The following is a 26,874-nucleotide window of genomic DNA, read 5'->3' as shown; positions in this document are numbered from 1 at the left end:
CTACAAGTACTTCACAACCTTAGATATGTCAACAAGATAGCGATAATCATGACAGGGTGAAATGGAGCCACATGATTGTTTCCTGAATCTTTGAAGGTTAAAACAATATCTTTAAAGGCTCTCTAAGGATATTTCCTTAAGCAGCTTATTGCTACAGTATGAGTTTAAGGTCGCACATGGGCACTCAAGTTTCTGCCAAAGTTGATGAAAGATTTCTGTGTATATATGTTTCTGTCCGAGCTCCTCTCACTGGTTTCAGGTGGGCCAGGCTCAGTTTGAAAATGGTGATGTCATTACTTCAATGCACCAATCAAAATTGAGAGAAATTTGAATTAAAATGTGATGGCAGTTGTGTTTTTTGCTCATCAAGTATTTTATTATTATCAAATGCTGTGTTGGGAAGGTTACTTCTGAAATGTTATAACGTTAGTCATCGAGAAAGGTCATTAGTTAGCAGGGTTTCATTGGTCATTTAGTCGCAGAAAAAAATAAACAGAAAAAACAAATGTGAAACTATTAGCAGCTGCACCTTGTCAAAATAAATCAAAACCTATATAACTGGACCATGTGGGAATTTAATTTGAAAGGACAGACACAGGAAGAGGCCACACAGTCAGACACGAGTCACATTACAAACCAATCACAGCTGACAGATATCTTTCCCTTCTTCTGTAAATATTCAGTCTGATAAACACGGAACAGTTGATAATGTTAGTGCAGGGCTACCCAGAGCTTTACATCTGTCCCACAGACGATAGTCCTACACACTTATAAACAGCTCCTGTTAGAAGATCAGCTCTGCACTCAGGATTTCAGGTAAATAGGCTATACGATGCTTATTAAGGTTGCTTAGCACCCTCAGATGCAACCTGCCGCCGCTCTTTTGAAAGCTGGCACACAAAAAGCAAAAGAGTAGCCTCCAGCACCCGACCTCACGTTTTCCATGCGCTTAAAGACGCAGAATGTGTACAGCCCCTAATTTCCAGGGCCGGTACCGGCAGTTATTCCACAGGCTAGTTAATAACATGTTGGGGGGGGGGGGTCATTTTGAGAAGGTGAAGGATGAACCCAAGGTGATATGCATTTTGAGAAGGTGAAGGATGAACCCAAGGTGATATGTAAACTCATCTTCATTGGTCATCTACAAACATGACGAATCATCTGAGAGTAGCAACATGCCCACTAGCCACTTCATTACTGCTTTGCCAACAGCGTCATTAACAGGCGGCTCGCTCAGTGTGTGACGTGCACTTGTAGATAAAATATAGGCCTATATTAATGAAGGTTCATTAGTACGGTTTTGTATTTCTCTGTAATGTAGCACAGTGTTAACAATGTTACTGATACTATTCTTTCTCACACCTTCAACTCAAACCATTGTGTTGCCCCGCCCAAAATATATCATTTAATAATCAAAGTAATATTGGAAACATGCGGGCAACTAGTTGACTAATGGCCCTAAATGACAACTACTGGTCGACGAGGAAAATTCTTAGTCAGGGGCAGCCTTGGTATTTGTAATATTAATGATTTATATGATTTAAAAAAAAAAAAAATCAATACTGGGCACTTTGTGAAGATTCAATATTACGACACAAAAATATCACGATACTATGCTGCGTGGTGAAAAGATGCAAAGCAACAGAATGAATTTTATTCTACATATAAACTTTGTACTGACAAAAATAAACTCTGATGTAATCCCTTTATAATCACCAACATTTTGATTTGTATCTGTAATTTAATGACATATTTTTCCTCAGCAGCTGCAACTGATTGAATTTACATTTATTTTGTAATTTAACTCCCCAACACTGATCAACAGTTAGAGAGGAGAAGTCGTATGTAATGAAAATCTTAAGCCTCAGGCTCCTTCCAACAATGTTGATCTTGTGTTGCCTGGCTACTGCTAATCAGATCTGATCAAACCACACCCACATTGTACTATGAAGCAGATTAGAGCATATGTTTTAAGGTTAAAGTATAAATAAACTGTCAACTGTTTTCCCCTTAAACATTATCTTTGATTGTTGCTTATTTAGTCATGAATATTTAACGTTATGTCGACTGTCTTCAGAAGTCTTTAGAGTTAAGAAAACTACAAGACTTTAAAACTGACTGAGCTTGTGCAGTTTCAAATCACTGATACACACACAACTAATATATATATTTATTACACTCTACCTAATTAAAAATGTAAATTAAATAAATAAGGCATGCTAAATTGAATGTAACAATCAGTTTTAAAGAAAGAGCAGGGTATTTATTTCCTGATTGATTGTGATACTGTCAGTGAGAACATGTACATTTGTAAACATGAATTCTTCTGGCAATGACTGATAATAATTAGAGGAAATGGAAATGATTGGATTTGGATTCCATGGCCATCATTAGTGAATGGCTAAAGCAAGACGTGATGCTGTAGAGTATTCAAAGTCTGTGAGGTGGGGTGAAGGCTATCTTCTGTGAAAGAGATATCTGTGACCTGAGCCTGTAATTGCGTATGGACAAAAGCCTTGTGTGGGTTCAATAGCATACTGAGTGTGGGATGAAAAAAAAAAACCTGCTCTGCAGGAGCTGGACTGCATGGCTGTTCTGTGGATCATTTAAAAGGTTAAACTATCTTTAGTCTTTAATTGAGGGTTATTTTTTCAGCAAGGACGATTGCCCTCTTTGCATTCTGTTGTCTTTTTAAAAGACAGGGAACTCCTGGATGTTTGTATCTGAGTAGTAATATGATTTTATCTGCGGGGATATAATGTTTCTCACTGTGGAGTCACTGATAATCAGAGCTGATGGCTGGGATGAGGGAGATGCTTTGGTCCTCACCACAGCGCTCAGAGGCAGAATTTTCTCACTGGCTCACGCTATGACAAGTGCAAGGTAGCAGCGAGGGCCAAGGTAATAGCACAGAGAGATATCTAAGAGCTCGGGAGCCTGGAACTCTCTGGCCATTACAGCGAGAATATTAAATATGTTTTGCGGTTTCACATTCAGAGTAGTTGAAGGGGATGGAGAGGAGAGGAGAGCACTGCTGCTGTAGTGTCATGGCAGGACTGAGAGCTTCAGTGCTGACCCTTTTCGCTTCACATAGACAAGAGCAGTTGTCACAGCCAGGTGTCGAGTTGTGCAGAGAAATGGCTGACATGGGAAATAACAAGCTCTGGTCAGTTTGAGTGCTTTTAAGGAGGCAGAGCGTCTAGCAGGATAAGACGGTATCAGAGGAGCAGTTTGCAGGAACTTACACATGAGGTCTCTTTCAACTGCCAGCTTGGCTTTAAACGCAGCACCTGCCCAAAGTGCTGTGGCATTGTGGGGGATATACCACACCACTGTTTTCACTGATACAGACACAAGGATTTAGATGCAAATTTGTCTTTGTTAAACGCATAAATTTATCTCCGGGGCTGTGACGGAAGCGGCCATTCACACAGCAAAAGTGCTCAACTGTTAATTACTTCTCTAACTCTCCCAACAGGTGAACTGTTTAATGCAATATTTTATGATCATGTCTACAGCTAATTATGTAATTAGTGGAGGTTTTGTAACCATAATAATATGTCCCACACATCTGTTAGTTCCAACAACAGGCAGCAGGTATAGTTAGTATGCAATTCACAACCTGTCCCCATGACAACTGCTTTGTCCAATAACCTTCATAATTTTTACAGCACTCTGTGTGTGTGTGTGTGTGTGTGTGTGTGTGTGTGTTTGCATGCACTTGTCATCCCTGTAATTATATTTGCAATATAGTCATAAAAGGATTTTCTCATATTACATGGTATTTACTGTAGTATCTGTCAACAGGATCTCACAGTTTAGACATAGATCATCAAACATGCGGCTTCAATGGGAGCACAGAAATGAGGAAAACGAGAAATCTAATCATCGCATCTTTAGTCACCTGTTTTTACAAACAAAAATATTGAAATTTACTCCCATGGGAGCCAAGACGAAAATGAACTCACACTCTTCTTTTTTTTACAGACCACTTTCCAAATCAAGGACAAGGGATGGTATTTCAAATTTGCATTGCGGTGCCAGCCTGTGTCTGATTCAGCTTGTAAAAGGTCAGTTGTTATCAGGTGTAATCAGGCTCGAGCACAGGAATAGATTAAAAAACATAAAAGCTGAAATGTAACCGAAAAGACAGAACAAAAACCCAGCCAGGATGGAAGAGCTCAGGGAAACTAACAAGAGGGTAACTGCCTGTTGGACCTCTAAAAGGAAAAGAAGCACCCTTTTTACATAACCAACTGCTTCTGTCAGTCTTGTCATCGTTTCTCATGCAGCAGAGCAGGTGCTCTGTCCTGCTCTGGCTGAACAGACAGATATTGAGCAGAGGCGGACTGCTCGCCGAGCAGAGCCGCCTCAGTTTCACACCAATATCAATGAATATGCGTGTACGCAGCACCCATGAACTACTGGGAGGCTTTCTGATTTGAAGTGTTCCTTTTCACCTTTGCTATATTTTTCAATTTCAATACTAAATTCACTGTGAAACACCACGGAGGAATGTTAATATTGTGAAACTGTAGCCCACTGAAAGATGAGTTTTTCAATTGTGTCAACATATTAAAGTTTAGACAGTTCATTATTGATTAAAAGTTCATCTCAGTCTGGTAACATAAAGATAACACTTTGTGCTGGAAAAAGTAACTTTGGCAACATATTTTTTCCTGTAAACTCTTTGTCATTCCCGTGGGCTGAAATCTTCTCGCTTGTTTCCAATAAAGTCTGACCTGTCTTGAGAATTTTCTTGTAAAAAACAAGACAGACCACTCAGTCAGTATCACACCATTACAACCTGACTCCAACAATCTCTTGAGGTTGTAACCTTACATCAGAAATCTGAAATAACTAAAAATGTGCCAGCATACTGCCAAACCTTTTTCTTACATGTACACTCACTGGCCACTTTATTAGGTACACCTTGCAAGTACCAGGTTGGACCCCTTTTGTCTTTGGAACTGCTTTAATTCTTGGTGGCATAGATTCAACAAGATGCTGGAAACATTCCTCAGACATTAGGTCCATATTGTCATGATAGCATCACACATCCCAAAGGTGCTCTATTGGATTGAGATCTGGTAACTGTGGAGGCCCCTGGAGTACAGTGAAGTCATTGTCATGTTCAAGAAATCAGTTTGAGATGATTTGAGCTTTGTGACATGGTGCGTTATCCTGCTGGAAGTAGCCATCAGAAGATGGGTACACTGTGGTCATAAAGGGATGGACACGGTCAGCAACAATACTCAGGTAGGCTGTGGTGTTTAAACCATGCTCAGTTGGTACTAAGCGGCCCAAAGTGTGCCAAGAAAATATCCCCCACACCATTACACCAGCACCAGCAGCCTGAACCGGTGATACAAGGCAGGATGGATCCATGCTTTCATGTTGTTTACACCAAATTCTGACCCTACCATCTGAATGTGGCAGCAGAAATCCAGACTCATCAGACCAGGCAACGTTTTTCCAATCCTCTATTGTCCAGTTTTGGTGAGCTTGTGTGAATTGTAGCCTCAGTTTCCTGTTGTTAGCTGACAGGAGTGGCACCTGGTGTGGTCTTCTGCTGCTGTAGCCCATCTGCTTCAAGGTTGGACGTGTTGTTGGTTCAGAGATGGTCTTCTGCACACCTTGGTTGTAACCAGTGGTTATTTCAGTTCCTGTTTCCCTTCTATCATCTTGAACCAGTCTGACCATTCTCCTCTGACCTCTGGCATCAACACTGGATATTTTCTCTTTTTCGGACCATCCTCTGTAAACCCTAGAGATGGTTGTGGGTGACAATCCTAGTAGATCAGCAGTTTCTGAAATACTCAGACCAGCCCGTCTGGCACCAACAACCATGCCACATTCAACTTAAATCACCTTTCTTCCTCATTCTGATGCTCAGTTTGAACTACAGCAGGTCGTCTTGACCATGTCTACATGCCTAAGTGCATTGAGTTGCTGCCACGTGATTGGTTGATCAGATATTTGGGTTAATGAGCAGTTGAACAGGTGTACCTAATAAAGTGGCCGGTGAGTGAATGTTTGGGAAAACATCAACTGTTACATAGATTTGTTTGGGGCAATAATCAGCTCTACTACCAAAGTCTTTGAAATATCTGCTTCATGTTCCATGGTTTTTGTTGTTGGTCAAAAAATGAGCAATTAGTTTGGAAAACAAAAAACACCTGCGCTCATTAAAGCACCTGTTCCTTCAGAAGTCTTTGCACAGGCTGGTAGTAAGTCGCTGCTGAGAGACTAGGAATCTGTAAATGATTTATAATTCAAGCAGAAAATCAAAGATTGAGAACAGAAGGGTTGACGCTGAGATAACGACTTGATTAGGTTCCCGGATGAAGTACAGGCAAATGAAACACACAGCATCATTTCTAGCACGTCAGTACGAACACGTTTTTTAAATGAATTACACTCACACACCAACTCGGTCTCATAGAAGATAGTCTCGCTCACCAGACCTTTCTCAAGAAAAGAAAGGTCTGGCTGGGCCGACTCTCACTTTAAGATTGGAGAAAAAAATCGCCCCGGCTGCTTGTATTTGTTTCAACCAATCACAATCGTTCTTGGCGGTGCCACAGCAACGGTGCACTTGCAAAAATATTGCCGGGGGGAAACAGGTTTTGGTGTAACACGCCCACAAAAATATCGCCTACAGGACGCGAACCATGACAGAAAAATGGCTACATCCCCGCAAGATCAAACACTGCAAAAGTTAGTAAAGGACGTGTTGAAAACTGCAACCGGAGGTAATAGGGCGGGACTTCAGCGAGTGGCTCGTTCCGCCCAATGAGAGGCTGATCTCTGCAGTGAACTTCCACCCACTCAGACTGCATAGAAGATTGTATAGTACTGAATTGTTTTTATATAATCACTGCTTGGATTATGTTCAGAGATAACATTTCTTTCATTAAATGAAACACTACAACACCTCGCTGAATTCACAGGGAGGCGGTTTGGGTGGATGGGGGACATAGAAAATGCAGTACTGTGACATCAGAATCCTGGGTTCGCATCCAGATTCCTGGATGTGGTTTGGTTTAGGCAACAAAAAGACTTTGGTCCAAGTTAGGGAAAGATTATGATTTTGGTAAAATGTTTATATGAAGGCTTTTAAAAAAATATATAATGCTGCAGTCACTATAAGTGGATAGTGTATTACAAGATTGGCTATTTTGGTGGAAAACAATTGAAATACATTTTGCTGATACATTCAGTATAGAAAAAGTAATTCACTCAGCATTATGTTTTACTGAAAAACAAATTTTAGTGTCTTAAATTAGTTGTATGAAAACATAATTTTGCGTAGACAAAGCTAAACACACATACAGCACACAAGCCAACACTTTGCGCTAAGGTCTATCTATAGCCCCTTTCCAACTGGACAAAAATCTACTAAGGGTGTTCATTTATGCTCAACCTTAGAAATGTATATGGACATGGACGGAGCCTTTTGTTTGTACTCTGCTTTTATTTTCTCTGCATTTGTGAATGCTTTCTGAAAGCTTACAGACATGGATCAAACGGAGAAGTACCAATGGAAACTGTGGGGGAAGTGTAGCATAGTTCAAAGCAGATACGACCATAGCACACGAAGAAGACATTTAAAATATGGCGGAATAGAACAAATTGGTAATAAAGGGAAGACAATTGTCCGTTTACGTAACAATGTATTTAATTGCCTCACAAATCCAGCTGTCTACAGAGCTGCTTCCGTTAAAAGGTTCATTACTGGGGTGTCGGTAGCTTAATGGATAGTGCCTGCGCCCCATGTATAGAGGCGATGCCTCGCCACAGCGGTCGCGAGTTCCACTCCGGCTTGCAACCCTTTGCTGCATGTCGTCCCCCCATTTCACACTGTCCTGTCCATTAAAGGCAAAAAGCCCCAAAAAATAATCTTTTAAAAAAAAAAAAAAGGTACATTACTCCTCCACTGTTGTCATGTTTGTTATTGTCAGAAACTTTTGACTCTGCCCTCTAGCGCCATCAGGTGGATGTATCTATGCCAATGTAAAGGACGCACGGAAGTATGTAGAAAGTGACGTTTGCAACGTTTGAAATGAAGGATCTACTTTCGTTGCAGTATAAATGAGCCTTAACATATACTAACGTCTGGCTTTTGTCTTCAGTGGAAAAGGGTTTCGGACAAATGACTCTGCAGTAGTCACGGGTATTTATCGTCTCCAGCTCCAATTGTCAGTAACGGAAACATGACACCCTGGGAGGACGTGCCAATGTTTGTCTGTTGTCCAACACATGCAGTGATGTGCCGCCACACTATACTGTATCTCTGTTTAAGGGGAGCTCGAGCATCATTCCAAATTGGGCCGCACCGAGTTTGAAAGAGAGACTGAATAAGTATCAGGTATAGAAAAGAAATAACCACAGCAACATCAAAGCTGCTGTCTAGTGCTTACTAATCTGTTCGCTGGTGTGCTGGTGGCACTACATGAGACACACAGGTAAAAAAAAAAAAAAAAAAGAAAACAGAGAGGGTTACTTGTTTACAGGCATTGGAGAAGGAGTCTATAGCCTATTTTAAGCAGGTTTTCCGGTGTTTAAAAAACCTGCATATATGTGCTTTGGTGGAAAAAGGGTGAAAGGATGAAACTTTTTTAGGGTAACCTCACTGTTGATACATGAAACTTGTTCATGTATATTGTCTACATGTATACGCCCAGACTGCTGTTGTCTTCAAGTTAATTTATGTGCTTGAAAGAAAATACTATGACAAGAGAGGCATTAATTAAACAAGGTTGTTATTCATTACATCTACATAGAGGACACTAAACCTAAATAACAAATAATTTTTGTCTTTGATAAAGTATGTTTATTTTCCTCTTGGACACAAGTGAACTAATTTTAGTATGAAGCAGTAAAATTGGACCTCAAATGATAAGGGTGCTGAGCAGTTTTAGTACAGCACATTCGTGCTAAGCAAACTGTGACCTGACTAATGTAAGCACAGATGGAAGTTTCATACACAGCTGGTTTTGTGTCCCCTCCCAAGGGTAAACACACCGATTGGGGGAAAAGGCTTTACAAACAGATGCTTCTCTGTGAGGTAAAGTTACTAAAGCAACTTTATAAAGAAGTTGGTCACAGTTATAATAAATACAGTAAAAAGCATCAAAATTAATGCATGCAATAACATCTGGACTCGCGGGGAAAAAATGAAATCTGTATAATTATTCAGCAGTGTTCAGCATATGACACTGGAATATGTCCAGCATTACGCACCAATATTCAACCTCGAACCCTTTAATGATAAAAACATTCGGCTCCACACTGCTATAATTTATGGAATAAATGTGTATAAATCCCTTGCATGTGGGTGTTAATTTGATTTTTCACTGAACTCTTGAGTCGGGAGACTTTAAATATCAAAAATGTAAATGTGTGCATGTGTTGGGCCATAAATTGACTGGCGAAATGTCCAGTGCATGCTGGAACGGACTCAAACACCTTCATCAGTACAACAGTAATAAGCGGGAATGGAAATGGATGAATAATTTAGAGTGGGGATGGCATCAGTATTGATTGACCCTGGGCTAGTTACAGGCACAAAAACAACAGAACTGAGTGTCATTTTCACCCTCCTTTCTTCTTTACTGTGGTGTCCAGCGCAAACATCACACACAGATGCTGAATGAGAAACAAATCCTCTGTAGCATCTAAAGCAAATACACAAAAGTAAAACAGCATAGACACACATAGTGCTGAATATGCGTCAGTACAGATGCTGTAGAACAAAGTAAACCTATGTCATCTCATAGACTTTATGGACCAAAGCATATGAATGGAGAAAGATGCTGCAGCACTGCTGTAAGTACGGCTGTATTGACCAATCGTAGTTTATAGTTGTGTAATCTTGATAATTATGTGAGGATAACTGCAGGATCACTACAAGCCTCCAGTTTCTAGGTCACATGGACACCACCACTTAATGGTATCATGGATTGAACCAGTCTCTCTGCACTGAGGAATTTAAACTATAAAAGCGTGTATAAATATACAGTATAAAGCACGGTTAAGAGGTATTCTAGTAGACCTCCGAAGGGAGGCAACACAAAATGGTCAGTTTCTCGTTATGCTCATAGCAACTGGGTTAGCTTACCTCAAACACAATGGGCCTGCATTTTGTGATTCAGTGCTTTGAATAATGCACTTAATAGGATTTCCTTGGACACATTGTGGTTTTGTTTCAGCTTGCCTGCCCACCCACATGGATGAGTTTAGCTCAAAAAGGCTCTGCTGTGTTAAAGCAAGGTAAACACCTTCTACCTTTAGGCAGATTCGCTGACCACACTATGTCATGGGAAACAGTCGTGGGCTAAACAGCCTGCTGATGAGCATTGAGGCAGGAGCTGAGACAGATTCCAGTACATGCTGTGGCTTTCTGGCAGCGTCTACTGACAAGCTGCTCAGAGGGTAAAGCAGCCAGGTTTGGTGGACCAGTTTGGGCCCAAATTTAGCTTGAGATGGGAAATTACTTTCATTTACACTGAAGCTGAGGATAATGCAGCCTAGTCTCCAGGATAAAATGTTCGACAATGTGTGTCTCTGCAAACCAGAGATATGTTACATGTGTATGTTTCATACATGCGATGTAGTTCAGAATATATGTATATGGGCTGAGTCTCTTATCAGGGGGAGGAGGGGGCTGTGGATGGCTTTACATCTAGGACGAGCTGAGCAGCAGACTGCAGCAGACCAGTGTTCAAGAACAACAAAAGCAGGCATGTTTTAACGATAGGTCGGGACATTTCCAGCTGTGTTTGCGGCAACCAAGCCGAAGTATTTTTCTTTTTGTACCTAAACCTAACCACACAGTTTCAACATATCCACTACATATGAAACACACAAATGCAACATATCTGTGGTTTTGCACAAGTGTACAATGCCAACATTTATCCTGGTGATTGGGCTGCATAATGTGGTGCCAAGACTTTGTGCCAGAGACATGGCCGAAGACTGGTACCTGCAGGTTCAGGTTTTCTTTGAAGGCGCAGGCTGTGAATAATGGCAACAGAGTGGATTGGATCCTGTCAGTTGGTGATTTTACAAAAACATTTCCCCTCACTGCTCCATGACAGACCAGAGTGATTGGTTAATTAATCCAGGCGAGCACACTGAAAATACAACAGCAGTGCACACAGCATCCAGAGGCACACTGGCTGCACTGTTGGTATTTACTGCACATGCAGCAGGGTGATAATTAACCGGCTTCCTGTATACAGTACAGTATACATTTATATAAGATACAAGGGAAAGATGTGTGATGTTCTGCTGTTCACAGTACTGCCCAAAAGAAATTCTATAATGGCACATCTCCAGCACCTCTCCCTTAGTCTCCACTGGTTTATTGTATTAATTTATGTGGAAACACACAATCAGCACTGTCCTCTGCTTTCTACATGCAAACTACACAAACCTGCTAACAGTGAACACATAAAACAATCTGTTGTATGTGTCTATCATGTCTCTGCAGCAAGGATTATGGTAAACTATGTAGCACAGGGTGATGCACACTACAACTTCAGTTTGCTTCTCTCAGCCAGGTTTTGGATATTTCCACATGCATGAGATGTCGAGGAGTGAAAGGCTTTCGTTGATGCTCATTATGTTTGAGTGAGTGAACCAGGAAATCTTATGGGAAGTCTTTGTGCCTTCTCAGTGAGAACTTTTCAAACACTGTTGATTTTGTCAGTATGAAATCACGCAGCTCTCTTGTAGTGTTAGATTTGTCAAGACAAGTTCCACAAACACTGAACTACAAAAGCCTAAAAAGAGCTCGCTAAGAAAACCAGGCAAAGGCACGGGGAACTACCAAACAACAAAACATCACCATGGTTTTGTAATTTACCAGCGAATCTTCCTGCAGCGTGAACCATACTGTGCACATCTTCCAGGCAGCTGTCGACCACAATAGGTGTCTAGCCCTCTTTGTTTATTTTCCAGCAGAAACAGCCACACTGACACAAAGTACTATGAATTGGTTTTCCTTTAAAGCTACTTTTTTTTGCTCAATTATGTGTTTTTGTGAGAAATTGGAGCATCAGAATCCCCCAACAACCATGAAGAAGATTTTACTGCTTAATGCACCAGCTGGTGTGTGCACTCCTGATTTATCAAAGCATGAAACTACTAAAAAGAAGAAATGTGAAGAGTAAAAACATATAAATGAGCAAACTACTCCAAATTAACTGTGAGGAAGGGAAGCAGGTGAAGGGAAAGCATGGCTGCAATGATAAGTAAAGTGATGAAGCTGCCTGGCTTTACACACCGAGGGGTTAGAAGGTGGTCACATTGATCTGTTGTGTCTGTCCACGTACATTAATCCTAATTCAGACAGGTCTCCGTTGAGCGAGCACGGCTGATTACACATCAGTCTCTGTCAGATTTCCATCTCTTTTGACAGACAGAATCACCTCTGGACAGACGGATTCATCGCCCTCTATTAAGCCGTGGAGGTGAAAAGTGAGCCAGCCCACTTCACACCATCCCATCATTTTAAACTCATTAATAGGTATTAAATGAAGATTTAAAATAGCCCAGCAAAGTCTTGGAATGATTGTAGGTTCCCCGGCTCAATTTTTTAACTGAAATTACTCTGAACAGTCATTTCTTTATTGGAACATTACATAAACAAAGCTTTGACAGCATGTTTTCCTCTGTTCTCCTATCACCAAATCCTACTAATAGACAGAAAACGTCCGTCCAATTTGTTACAGTGTGGTTATGTTGTTGGAGCTGGGGCAGATTGTACTGTGGCTCACAATTCTCTCCAAGCAAAAGCTCATAAAATCACGTGCCGTTCCAACACATTTTCAATCCAAGCTCGTCAAATACCGACGCTTGGTCAGTGGCCCTACATGTGAAACTATGATGCTCTAGGTACCCCTCTAGCGTCAGGTTTGGAAACAAAGGGACAGCATTTTAAGCCCAGTTCAGACCAAAGATTTGCATCGAGACGAGTTGAAACTTGCAACTACTTGCAATGTGCCATTCGGCAGCATTCTAAAAACCTGCCGGTTCACACCAATGCAACTAGATGCAACAATTCTCTGTACTTCTGTTCTGATTTCCAGCTTTTCAGGCTTATTTTGTGGCTGAATATAATTTGTAGCTTCTTAAAATATGAATGAGGATAGTGATAGTGAGATACTGGCTACAGCTGCATTTGTAGTAGTGATTAAATGGCAAAAACATAAACATCAGATGGACTGTATTCATGATAAATACAACACAATAATGTAAATAACATCGCCAAATTATCAGTCAGAATGAGAATGCACATGTGGGGTGGCATAAGCACATACAGCGAGCAGCAGCAGCAGCAGCCACCCACCGGCCGTCATCAGCACACTGTGAGAACGGAAACAGAGGGCCTCAGTGGGGACAGAGCACCTGCTGCAGCAAGCAAACACGCCGTCAGCGGTCATTTTCACTCGTCTAGCGGACTTCACTACAAGATGATTGGCTGTAGAAACAGTTGACATGCTTACGGTCTACAACCAGCTGCCGGTGATTTGAAAAGCTGAGTTGCAGGTGACACCATCAGCCTGCTTGAGTCGAGCCCAGATGGCCAGTTCACACCGCACACAGTCTCTTTTCAAAATGAACGTTTATTACTGACGCAAATATGTTAGTAGCATAGCATGCTATACATACTAGCATGCTGTTATCAAAATAACTCCAATGACTTTTGGTGTCACGACTTTTTGGTACACAAACAGCAGACTCCAGTGTTGAAGTCCTGGGCTTGTTTGACCTATCCACCTCCCCTCCTGCCTGCCCTATGCGGACTTTCTCACTCTTTATGCTACAGTAGTTGCCTGGATTTAAAAAAAAAAAAAAAATGCAACTGCCTGGTGTGTCTCATACTGCCGCTAAAGGGGGCCTCGTTCGTTGTTATCTGATGTCAAGGGCCACTGACCAAGTGTCACTTGACAAATTTGCAGTAAAACCGGGCTGCCCTATCTGAAACAGTTGTAAATGCCTTGATATATAATGATTACAGTCAAAGTTAAGCAGAGATAATATGCAAACAAAAACAAAAAAGAGCACCTGTCTGACATTCATCCATTGTCCAACAGCCAAAGTCATTTTATTTAAAAACAGAGTCAACTTCTGACACTGCAAAGTATATAATTCCTTTGTCCCAAATTCTTTGTCAGCACCATGTAATATACTTTAGAAACCCCAACAGCACTGACACTCTGTGGTTGTTACTGCTGCTTAAACATTAGCTCAGCATGCCCAGTATAGTGAATTAGCATGCCAGTGTGATTAACTGGTTTTAACACTTGTTCTTTTGTCGCCTGCTGATCTACACAGACACTGTGGCAAACTTAGAGTGAAAGAATGTAGAGAACAGATCTGCAGTACATGCCACGATTTCATTAGAGCTGTAACTGGATTCATTTTATGGCATGACTCATGGATTTAACCAATTTGGCCGTGTTACCATCGGTCATAATTGGCAGTTGTGTCTGGGCGGAGTGATTTTTCAATGACTGATTGCTCTGGCAGGGAGAAACCTTCATGTGGGAATAGAGATTTCTGCTCCCATTCAGAAGTTGAAGGATGTTCAGCTCTGGGTTTCTTTCCATGCATTCAAATTCACAGTGTGTTTCCCTAAATCTCCATAAAACCCTTTAGTCCTCTCACTGTGATGTGGCTACAATAACTAATGCACACTAAAGCATACATAGGTGGTGCCCATCAACACTGGATTACTGTGATTGATTGAAGGAATAAAACACTGATCATTTATTTTACACTTTTGCCTTCCTGAGAAAAATGGTCATTGCCAGATCGTTTCCTGGCCCTGGCGCTCTGCTGAAACAACGTGAAATGGAGCATGGAGAAAGGCCTGGCCACTGCTAATGACTGATTTACTTTCTTTCCAACTGCATCCCCATTCCAACAGTGTTCAACAACAAACAACCCATTAGAGATGCTCAAAATATTTAGAAATCGGTCAAATAAATCAATAATGGATTCCCCTCAGGACATTCATCACATTTTACCGCAAGCATTTGTGTAATGGAGGAAACGACAGTAATGTCCCGTCAGCATTGTTAGTTTAAGCTGACAGAGAACAAAGTCATTTCTGTCTGATTTTTGTCATCAGACATCTGCTTATCACTGGCAAAATAAATGAAGGCTATAAATGTTAGGTGTGGACTTCTTCTCAACACCCTCAGAATATAAATGTGACAGTGTAACACATGGTGGAGAATATGCTCCAGTACGATACTGTAAACTGAACACATTCATGTTGACAGTGGATAAAGACTGGTGAACAGAAGGAAGAGTCAGGTTTCTTCTTATCAAGGTAGCATTTGACTGCTGTACCGAGCATCTTGTTTTGAGTATCACTTTCATCAGTGTCTTTAAATAAACAGTGGTCTTTTGTAGAATGAGGCTAATTTATGCAATTTAAATGCCATAGGCTTGTGCTAATAACGTTAGCATGTTATATTTGTTTGGAAAACATGTTTAGTATAAGACCTTTTTTTGTCAGCGAACCTTGTGAGTTGCAATGGAGCTGAATTTTGTAATGTTACCTTTGTTAGAAGTTGCTGTTGTCTCTGGCTTCATATGGGTAGAGAAAAAGTCGGCTAGCTGCCAGGCTAATTTATACAATGTAAAATGCCATAGGCTTGTGCTAAAAATGTTAGCATGTTGTATTTGTGGGAAAGATGTGTCCAGCAAAAAACAAATGTTTGTCTGTGAATGCTGACAGTTGTAATGAAGCCGATGTGTGAAATTGTGTTTGAAATTGTCACTATTAAGCCATGTTTAATGTGTGTTTAATGTGTGTTTTGGGTGTCTTCTGAATCAACTAAACTTTACAGCACTTCACAGAAACCCTGCTGCCAAGAAGTGTTTTGAAAGGTGTAACTGCAGAGTGACAGACCACCGCACAAGTGTAAATGCTCACAAAAGCGCAGGCCATGTCTACAGTCATGCTAGCAATCCTCTTAGGCTGTACTTTGGCAAAGCAGTGCTTTGAGCTAAATGCTAACATCAGTTTAGTTCATCATGTTAGTATTTGGAACTAAACACAAAGTACAACTTAAGGCCTCTGCACACCAAGTCCGTATTTTGCTTTTTTTTTTTTTTTTTTAAATCCTTCACTCGATAAAAAACGTTATGCACAGAAACTTTGCACACTGAGTCTAATGCCCTCACTCATTTCGCAATATAGGACATAATGGAAGGACCCATTAGCTCTCTTGCTTCTCTCCTAGGCTGTCACCACTCTCTGCCTCATCAACTGCGATTGCCACCTTGGCTACTTTAGTTATGAAATGATACCATGCAGCTAGTAAAATTCCTTGATAGACTAACATTACCTCCTCTTTGTCATGGGGGATTTCAAGAAGGACATTGCTTCCATATATTGCCACTTCTTTTTCTTGCTAGCCTCCTAGCTACTTCTGCCCTGCTCCTCTGTCTTCCTGCAGGTTACGCCACATTTTCTTTACTACTTTACTACTCTGTAAAGGGTTTTGACGGATGCGAAAATTGGAGAAAATTGTTCAAAAAAAAAAAAAAAAAAAACCTCAACTGAAAGAGAGTTTTGGAGTCTGTGTGTAAAAGTGATTGACATATTTATTTTTAAATGTGCAGCAATTTTGGAGCAAAAATACAAACCTGCTGTGCTTAAGGCAGAGGGGAATGTTATTAGTTTTGCAGGTATTTGGTCATAAACCAGAGAACTGGAAATATGGAACTAGAGGAAAAGTCAGTGGATCACCGTTGAGACTTTTTAATTAAAGCCACAAATATCAACTTGGTGGTGGGGCTAGACGAAAAAGTTGGGATCACCACAGTCAGTTGGTCTCATCCTCTTGGGATCATAAATGTCTATACAAACTTTCATGGCAATCCTGCCAATGGTTGTTGAGAAATTTCAGTCTCGTAGTGGACCATCTGACTGACAATGCAATTCCTAGAGCTATCTACAAGGGTGGGCAATGATGACACAAAGCCTGAGCTCAGCCACAACACTGTACAATGGAACACGGTCAGCTCACAGTGTGATGGTAAGTTTTTAGGTTTGGCTGCGAGTTTGTTTTTTAACAAGTCGGTGCACCACAAAACAAAACAACATATGCACACAATCAGAGAGAAGTGGATATTCCAGTGTTCCTCTGGACGGACAGTGGAACGGCCTTCTCTGACTCTGAGAGAAGCTTTCCTTTGAATTAGAGGGAGAAGGTCATTCAGTCCCAGTGATGAATCAGCACCATGGAAAGACAGATTCCTCTGTAAACACTGTGGGCCATGCCATTAATATGCATTATACAGTATCATACAGTTGATTAGGATTCACTTGTACGGGGGGAACAGTCCAGTAATCTCACTTAAATTAAGAATCACAGACAAAGCAAAACACACCAGGCCAATCGTAAATCAAAGCACATATAAAACCAGACTACGTTGGTGAAACCAGTGCTGCTGTTTGTATTTACAGCACATTCTACATGAAGCAAACACTGTTACATAAGTCAGCTACAGGACTCTTTATAATAAACCCACCAGCGTTGAAGCGTTTAGCAGTGAGCTGGTAAAGGAAGAGGATTAGACGGTATGTAAGTATCTAATTCAGTTCTGATCGGAGATGCAGATGACAGGCTGGGATGTGAGAGATACATTAGCACAAATCACCCGAAACAGACCAAGATTGAGACATGCTGCAAATGGATTTGAGAGCAAAACACTTGAGTAAATATATAAGGAGTAATGATGGCTGAGAGATTTACAGTCATCGTAAACCTCCCTGCTCAGCGGTAATCACACTCATATTTACTAAACCTTTGGCTCCTTGTTTCTGTGCCTTAAGCCATTCAGTGTTTTAATCAAACTCGCTGATTTCGGATAAATCCAGCCACTGAACTGCACCTTTTGACCTTTCCGTCACTCACAGTGTGTGCAGAAGTTGGTCCCAGTCACTGCTTATGTAATTAGTTGCTGCCTTAGCAAACTGGGCCCTAATTACATACAAACTGTGAGTGCAACACAGTGATTTCATGAACATTAATCTCACCCTCTGTGACCAAGGTTAGAATTTATAAGAAGGAAATAAATACTACTATAATCACTATACATACACAGTGCAGTCACAGGAGTATGCTACTGTACAAAGCATTTCATTACAGGTTGTACATGCGTAGTCGTCTATGTAGCAAAATGTTCACCATGAACTTACGTAACAGGCATCTTTTTACTTTTTCTGGCAAGATGTAAATGTATTGCCATGTGTGTTAACTTATTCTTAAAATATGATTTTACTTGACAAGAAGTAAACAAATTGACCGAAGTAGTGTTGTCACAATGCTAAAATGTCTAATTTCGATATAATACCTTGAGAAATATCAACATTCAATACCATTTTCGATACCACCAGTGTTCATTTGGAAAGCTATTTTAGATTAAGTCTTAGTCTTTAGATGAAAATGCTTATTATTTTTAGTCCCATTTTAGTCATTTTTATCCTACATAGTTTTAGTCTAGTCAAAAGCTCCACCATCCACAGTCAGACACACACAACTGATTATTTACTACTGAATTACAGCTCACAACTCAAACCAAACACTGATGCTGCTTCAGTGTGAGTGTATTTGCTGACTAGCAAAACATCCTGGTGCAGATTATTTTCTGGAGTTTACCAGCCTGTCACTCACGTGGCATTTGAAGATAATTGCAAGCATGGTCGTTCTCGGCTTTCAATGTCCGATAATCGTCCACAAAAATTTTTGTCATGTCTCGTCTCATCAACGAAAATGAAGGCTATAAGATGATGACGGTGGCTTTTCCTTCAGTTTGGTTTGGTTACGATGGTACTGACTACTGGACTGTAGTAAACATTAACATAATTAATCTTTTTTACATTGATGACAACAATATTTTTGTGGTAGTGCACATGTTCAAAAGCCTCTGAGATTGTCACACATACAAAAGGCAATAAAGTTTGAGTGAAAAACAAACCAAACTGCAGCAAAAGCCTGTACGAAACCAGAGCGAATCAGACAAGAAGACAGCAAGAGAGTGAGAGGAGGCGGGGCTATGGGGGCTATGCAGATGTGTGTTTGTCAAGAAAATAGTATTGATAGCATCAATACTGCCGAAAATAAGTATTGCAACCATTTCAAATATTCAGAATCAATACATATAAATAATTGAGAACCGCTAAAAGTCTTTATAAAAGCATTTCCAGACATATTCAAGATGTTTCTAAAATTGTATTATGTATGTTATTGCTGTTCTTATTTTGATGGTGTATTGTTTTATCTGTTCCACAAAGCACTTTGTAGCTGTGTTTTTAAAAGTGCTATTCAAGTAAAGTTAATTATTAATTATTATTGACTAATTAAAGATATGATTATGAGAAGAAACCCTGCTAAATAATAATAATGATCAAGTGACAAACATTCATGCACAACATCAACCCACTCTGTTTTTATCTCCACACATGGCCACAGCTGGTGCTCAAGCTTATCCCAGCATGCACTGGGGAAAAGGCAGGAAACCACTTAGGATTCTTCGCTAGGTTATCGCAGGGTTAACGCGCTAACATATGCCGATCGCACCTGTGGGCACACTTTTAAATTCTCCAATCAATCTCAGCTGAAAGTCTTTGAATGGTGGGAAAAACCTGCAGGAATCCCAAAGAGAAAATGCAAAATTCGAGCAGGAGGAATGATGATTCAAACTAACAACCTTCTTGCTGCAAGGCACTAACAATCCCAACCACTCAACCACCATGCTGCAAAAATCTAAATTATTTTTGACAAAATGAGAAACAGAGAAATTATAAATATTGACCTCAGCAGCGCAGTTCAGTTCCAGACTAAATAAAACACCCAAAATAATTCAACCAAAGTGAATAAACAGCCATGTCACAAACAGGCAATCAATATCAACTTTGAATAATGTAAAGAAGCCGAGCCCTATAGGCAGGTTGATTAAAACACCACAAGACAGATGACTCGGTGAAAAGAAGAGGAGGAATGGAAGGCTTACACTGTGTTGCATTGTCCTCCACACAACCCTCTGGGAGCAGCAGAGAAATGAAGAAGAAAGAGATTTAATTGGACATCGGAGAAATCGAGAGACTGAGAGAGAGAATAGGAGCAAAAGAATGTCTATTAGTTAGTGAAGCAAAAAGTTAAATGATAAATGGTGCGGCTGAAATATTCCATCCAACACCCTCATCTCACAGTGAGATTTACTACCTTAAACCTTTTTTTATCCACAATACATCTCCCACTGTGAAATCAGTTTAAGAATCTGCTGCCATCAAATCTGATCAATGCACAGATCTGGAGCTGAACAAAGACAGCGATGTTATGTAGAGAATTAGTCTAATAACAGTAGTTATTTCATTCAATGCAATCAGCTCGGCTAAGCAAAATATACATCATGCTTTAATGCTTACAGATATATTTCACAGATGTACCCGATTCATACATTTACACAAGGGAATGCAGATACAGAGGAAGATGAGGTTTGATAGAGTCAGAAGTCTTACTCGGAGCAACCACACTCACTTTTTCTCATCTTTTACAAGAGGCTGGCCTGAGAGCATGTAAGGATGAATTATTAAAGAGAGTGAAACCTGTGGATTTTCTCTAAATGTGCTTTTGCCTTTTAGTAATCTTTCGCTTTCACACTTTTTTTGATGTGTATATTATGAAGCAAAGAAAGGGGTTTGGTTAGTTCTTCTTTTTTGTTTTTTTCAAACAGGCCCTGTTAAATTCAAGAATAACATTTTAAAGTATCTCACCATGTTTCACACAGCCACTGTAGTGCAGTGTTTCTTACAATTACAGCCTGAATTGGGAGACTATAGACTGCTAACAGAGACTGATACAGTACACTCTGCAGCTTTTAATCTGCTTCTCTGCTCCTGCCTATTTTCCATTTTAATCCTGTCAAACAACTTGTACAGCAGAAGATTATCAACTGTGCCTTTTATTCAAAAGGACAATAATGTATTTAAAAAATGGATTTGTCACTTGGACGGAGGATTACGTAAAGAATAGTCTGTTAAATGGATTGGTCAAAGGACAAATTGGTGACATAAGAAATATGGTTTAATACCATCAGGTCCATGGCTGGACATGTTGTTATTCCACTGAAATGTCTGCCAGTGGCTACGTTTACATGCACCAAATATTCTGTGTCTTGCCCCTATCCCAAAAAATCAACATTCCCTCTAAGGTCTTTACTTGGTTAATGAAATGTATTATTACGCTAATACGCTAGCAACTCAGATTGATGAGCCCTAACTTGCCTTTATCACGTCAAAATATAGAAAAGTGTAACAGCAGAAGGCGCTTTTGCAATTTTGCATCTTTGCATCAGGATAGAATTTATTTCACAGTTTTCCACTGGTGGCGGACTTGTTGGACTGGGTGAACACGGCGTCAATCTTTCATTCCTTCATCCTTCTTCTTGAAAAGGTCAGCGCTGCGATATTTGCACAGATCCATAAACCTGGTAATATCCAGGTCTTTAATGATGTTTTAAAGTAGGTCTGCTTTTTCTTCCAACCAGAAATATGAGGCTGTTTTTTTGGGGCACGCAGCCTTGCAAACTGTCAAACGCACAGAGCTGACCATATACAGACAAGATGCCATAGCTGTGTCTCGATTCAGGGGCTGCAGCCTTTGAAGGACACAGCCTTCGCGGTCGACGTCAGCAATGTCCTTTGAAGACCGCATTAGCCAAACCGTACGTTCTCCGAAATGGGACGGTCTAGTTTGTGGTCAATTTGAGTGCATCACTAGTTGTTCTCGCCCCGACCTGTTGGCGTTCCTGTTACCTAGCAACCAGCTGCGTTTGACGAAAAAGGAGTAAGCTAGTAAGTTAGTCAGCCCTAAATCGTGGAACCAGAGATTGTTATTATAAATATTTTTTATTTAATACTTAAGGAGATGATTCACCGCCAGTGACACAGCTGATATATAGTTGATATATTTCAGGCTGATGGGACTGTTTTCAGGTAAACTTATTAAATTTAGATTGTTTAAGCTTTGTGCTTTTAATGTGAACAACAGTTAACCAGTAGCTAGTTAACAACTGTTAGTTAACTTAACTTAATGTATGATCGTCACCAACGCGTAATGCATCTTGGGCTAGGCTGGGCCACGAAGGATTCATCCGTTCATTCCTCCAAATTCTGGGAAAGAAGGCTGCATTTCTCGGCCGCAACGGAAGGAGCCTTCGAAATGGGACAGCCTTGGTTGCACCTATGTGACGCAATCGGTCTTCAAATGTAGCCTTCGAAGGCTGCAGCCCCTGAACTGAGACTCAGCTCATGTGTCGCAAACTGCGGTAAAACCCCAGTTGAGACGCATTCTTCGCTAGCGCTGCACACATCCACACAAAAATCCGAATAATATCAGCGTATTCCGCATCTTAATTGGAAAACGTTAATTCAAAAAAAAGTCCTAATTTGGAATATCCAAACAAATTATGCTGTTTACATGACTCGTATCTAATTCAGTATACTGTCCTATTCCCAATAACAGTGGAATATTAGTGTTCATGTAAATGTAGTCAATGTAATTCATTAAAAACACTAATGTTGTACAACATACATTTGTTAGAAGGAAAAATCTATAAATGTATTTCTGGTATGTTATTATTAGAAGGACTAACAGTGTATCTTACTGTTAAAATATTATACTGTATATAACACATCTGTTTTTATACCACAGAAGTTTGCTTTAATTATCAGTCCACATTTGAAAGTTTAAACAATAATGCAGGTTGACATGAAAATAAGAACACATCTATGGCATAATTTACTCCTTTTACTAGGGAATTATGATCTATTTCAAATGTTATGTTCATTAGGCCTTTGTGAGCACCTAGAGACGTCACAGCAGTGTACGTTTTGTAGCAGAAGGGGGAGAGATGCACAGTTGTAGGTTACAGAGATCAGAGTTTGGGGTTGTGGGGCCTGATGTTAACACCATGTCGACTTGAGGCCCTCTGTGTTGCTATATACTGGAGCTCAACACAGACAGCCTCCTACTCATTTTGTTTCAGTGGCACTGGGGTGGTGAAATGGATCTTTTTATAGCCTCAATTAATGTCTTAGGATTTGCCATCATCCTGAAGTTCAGTGGGTGGATGTTGAATCCGTGTTAGCCTCCTCAAGATTCTGAGAACAGTGCAAACTCTGGCATAAGGCACGGGTCACTTTTGTGTGATTAAGTGCATTTCGTAATCTTTTCTAATGGCTCTTTTCCTGCAGCAATACTCACTCTGAGGAATATATCCTAAAAAATATGTCCGAGGAGGTTGGTGGGAAAGCATGTGCTTGCTGAAACCTCTGGCACCGAGAGTGTAGGAAAAGAAAATAATTCAACTTGGAGCACAGCGTGGTGGGAGACACTCAGAACCTGGGGTCTACACGGACTACATGAACACGGATTTACAATGATTTTTCTTGCAATCTTTAAGGGGCCTCTATTTTTTTATTCTGGCCTTTGGATGTGAGCCCTGGTAAGCTGGCCTTAAGCTCAGTTTGCCTCCACCAAGTATATTTCAAAGATTCTCCACACACTTCTTGTACAGAAAAATCAGTGGAGCTGTTAAAGTACAGGGTGAGAAAGGAAGCGCGTTCAACACCATTTCCTGGCAGAATATAGACTTCTTCAATAAAAACATCATGAACTGGCTGCTTCAGACTTAATTAGGCTTCAAAGTGAGAGCCCAAGACTAAGAGATTTATTTTAGGAAAGTATTGCTTTACTCGCACAAAAGATCTGACCTAAGATTATTTTCTACTTTACAGTTATCTCTCCCTAAGAACCTATTGTTAAATTCATATTTTAAACCCTACATTTCGTTCCATTTAACACTAAAATATGGCCTTTAAAGTTATTTTTTCCCATTTTACTTAATCCCGCTTTCATTTCTTTGTACTCTTTCTGATCACAGTGTAAAATACTGTCTCCGTACATACCAGTCTTTCCAGGCTTGTTCCAGCTGCTGTAGTCGGTCTTTCCTCAGGGGTGTAGGGTCTGAAGCGAGCGTTGAACACATCCGAGATGCCGCGTGCAGACCTGCCCATTCCTGATGGCTTTGGCTGGCCGCACCCTTGAAAAACCTAGAATGAACAGAGGGAGATAGAATTACCACACAGAGGGAGAGAGCACGAGGGGAGAAGGATACAGACTGGTGTTGAGCATTTACAGTATCTTCAGGAAATTGCCTTGCTTTGCAACATTAACACCATATTTCTTCATTATGAGACGTGAGCTTGTCACTGCAGGGTAGACAGCAGGTTATCAGCAGTCCGAAGCTGCATGAACTCTACACTGAGCCCACGGATAAGTCTGTTTACACATCCGTTTCGATCCCACAAAAGTTGTAGTTTGCTTACACCACTGACATTTTCCCTTCAAAAGCTTCTGTCAATTTGCTCTTTCTGGTCTGTGATTTGAGATAGAAAACTATATAGAGCCAGCCTGGAACCAATGCTGTCTATCAGTGGCCGAGTCTCCGTTTACAAGAAGTGTCATATTGGTGGCAAAGAAAATGAATTAACCCCTGATTTGCTGCCACTCGCATGAAATTCAAACCCACTGTTACAGTAAAACCCTTTTTAACCCAGACTGTAACCAGTTTGTGGCAAAAATACAATAAAAATAAGCTTTTAGTTTGTGTGTGAAACTAAAAAACGATTTGTTAGTGATTGCTTTTTTTGCAACCATGACAATTTTGGCTTCGGAAAAAATTGAATTTCCATATTTCACAACATATTTAGTGTTAGACAACTGAGTGATACACAAAAACAAAGAGAAAGTTTTCAGCTCTACTGAAATTAAAATTAAAGTTTCCTTGTTCATAGGACCAAAAATAGAAATGCAGATCTATTATTACTTGACCCTTACCCTTATCAGTGTGTAGTTCATAGAGGTTCATTGTGTGAATAGATTGTTTTCTGACAGCCTGGTCTCTACAGGCTCTTAGGGCCCAAACAACACTCCTCCAAACCGCACAGCTCATTAGCATTCCTCTCTGGCCCGTCTGCCGGCCCCTGGCTCAGTATGTGATGGAGCACTCTAATGTGCTGCATGGCTGTCATGACAAGAGGCTGTCTTTTCTCTAATATTTATCAATTCTTCACCATGATTACAGTTCTGCTATCCTGTACATCACACGAGCAAACCGATTCTCAACAGGTCGGCGCCGCAGGAATGAAGGTACGTATGGTTGAAATGTGACTGTGGGGGGAAAGATTGTAATCTCGGAGCAATCTGTCAGCCAAGCACAACCTTGCAGGGATGGAGCCTCAAGTGCATAGACAATGGGTAAAGTTGTAAATTGCAGCCCTCTCGATATGGAAAAGAATGTGACATCTAATTCACTCTGACCTTTGTAACTCTGGCATGAAGATAGGCCAGAACACACCAAAGGGTCTGAACAAAAGCTGAACTGAAAAAAAAAAAAAAAAAACCTGCCTTTTGACGAGAAAGACAATGAAAAACTATTGTGTGTGTGATAAAACCTGAATGTGCTGCTTGAAATGTAAAACTATTCTGGAGGCTGATAAGCAGTTTGAAGTCTAACGAGGCTAAAGAGGAAATTAGTAGCTTCTCTTGCATGTTAAACTGTCTCCTAAAATCATCTTACAAGAGTCCTGCATCCTGGCTGTGGTTCCATTTACACTCCTAAACTCTTGAAATTTATGCATAGATTGTGGTTTTGGTTAAATATCATAAAAGTTATCACATCCTGTCTTAGGCCTACACATAATAGGTGCTTTAACATGGACTCTGATATTCCACTAATAATTAGAATAATGCCTCAAGTAACCACCTCAGTCAGAGAGGCCAGATCAGGCTGATCCAAAGGAATTTTCAGTCAGGTTTAGAGGGGTCGTAAACCTTGGACAATCAGTTTAATTGGGAAATACTGGTGCCTAATAATCATGTAAATGTCTAATCCAGTTGTTTCACTGTGGATGAAATAAGTCTATTCTTTCTGTGGGTGTTTGCCCACACCCCATGTGGGTGTAACATTAGGTGACGTAGAAGCTGTGTGCAACATCCCTCTGCTGATGCTGACAATCGTTCATGAATTTAAAAATATATATATTTAGCGTTCTACTGGTGCCACCTTTTTATAGTTATATATTTTGATTTTTAAACAGTAGCCTTATGTAACGTTGTTGCTACAGGCTGAATTGTGGAGTTGCTGGACATAACAACCATGTATCGCTACTAGTAGCCTGGATTAATGTGCCATATCATCTTGTTCACGATGATACCGGTATAATTTTTTATATCATATGAAAAATTCATATTGTGATAGTCACAATATTGCGACTTGTTTACATTGACTTCATACTGTTACGCATGGCAACAACAAGCACGGCTAAAAGCGGGTTTGTTACTGACTTCACGGTGGTTCCAAGAAGAGGAGCAGCTTCGGTAGTGTGGAATAAACTGTGGTGTCCTAAATGTTTTATGAACAGCCCCGGACTTCTCAGACTCTTTTAGCGAGTTACCACTCAGAAGGAACTCATTCAGCGGCTCCTCTGGCAGCAGCCCAGCGTCTCTCCCTTTCCTCTCTTGCCGTGCTCACATAGGAGTTGGTGCAGTCAAGTGATTTTGTCATTAACATGATAAAGCTTATAGTTAGGGCTGGCTCAGGCTTGCCTTGTACCAGCCCCTAGTTAGGCTGACTTAGGCCTAGTCTGCCGGAGGACCCCCCTATAATACACCGGGCACCTTCTCTCCTTCTCTCTCTCTCTCGTGTCCTATTACTGCATCTTGCTAACTCGGCCATTCTGGATGTCACTAACTCGGCTTCTTCTCCGGAGAGCCT

General features: G+C 40.6%; 1 protein-coding gene across 2 annotated transcripts in view; it reads right to left on the bottom strand.

Moving 5' to 3' along the window:
• Positions 1-26,874, bottom strand: part of gpc6a (glypican 6a) — a 221,398-nt gene that overhangs the window by 21,117 nt on the left and 173,407 nt on the right. The window contains exons 6-7 of one of the 2 annotated variants that reach the window (XM_050049183.1): positions 24,005-24,148; positions 20,047-20,076 (exon numbers count right to left, since the gene is read on the bottom strand). In XM_050049183.1, coding sequence (XP_049905140.1) covers positions 20,047-20,076; positions 24,005-24,148 — 174 coding nt within the window. The remainder of the gene's footprint in view (positions 1-20,046; positions 20,077-24,004; positions 24,149-26,874) is intronic. The other variant, XM_050049192.1, reaches the window with a different exon arrangement.

The sequence above is a fragment of the Epinephelus moara genome, chromosome 1, assembly GCF_006386435.1.
Source record: "Epinephelus moara isolate mb chromosome 1, YSFRI_EMoa_1.0, whole genome shotgun sequence".
In the NCBI taxonomy this organism is placed as follows: domain Eukaryota; kingdom Metazoa; phylum Chordata; class Actinopteri; order Perciformes; family Serranidae; genus Epinephelus; species Epinephelus moara.
The sequence above is the reverse complement of the archived record's forward strand: the minus strand, read 5'-3'. Positions and strand labels throughout refer to the sequence as shown.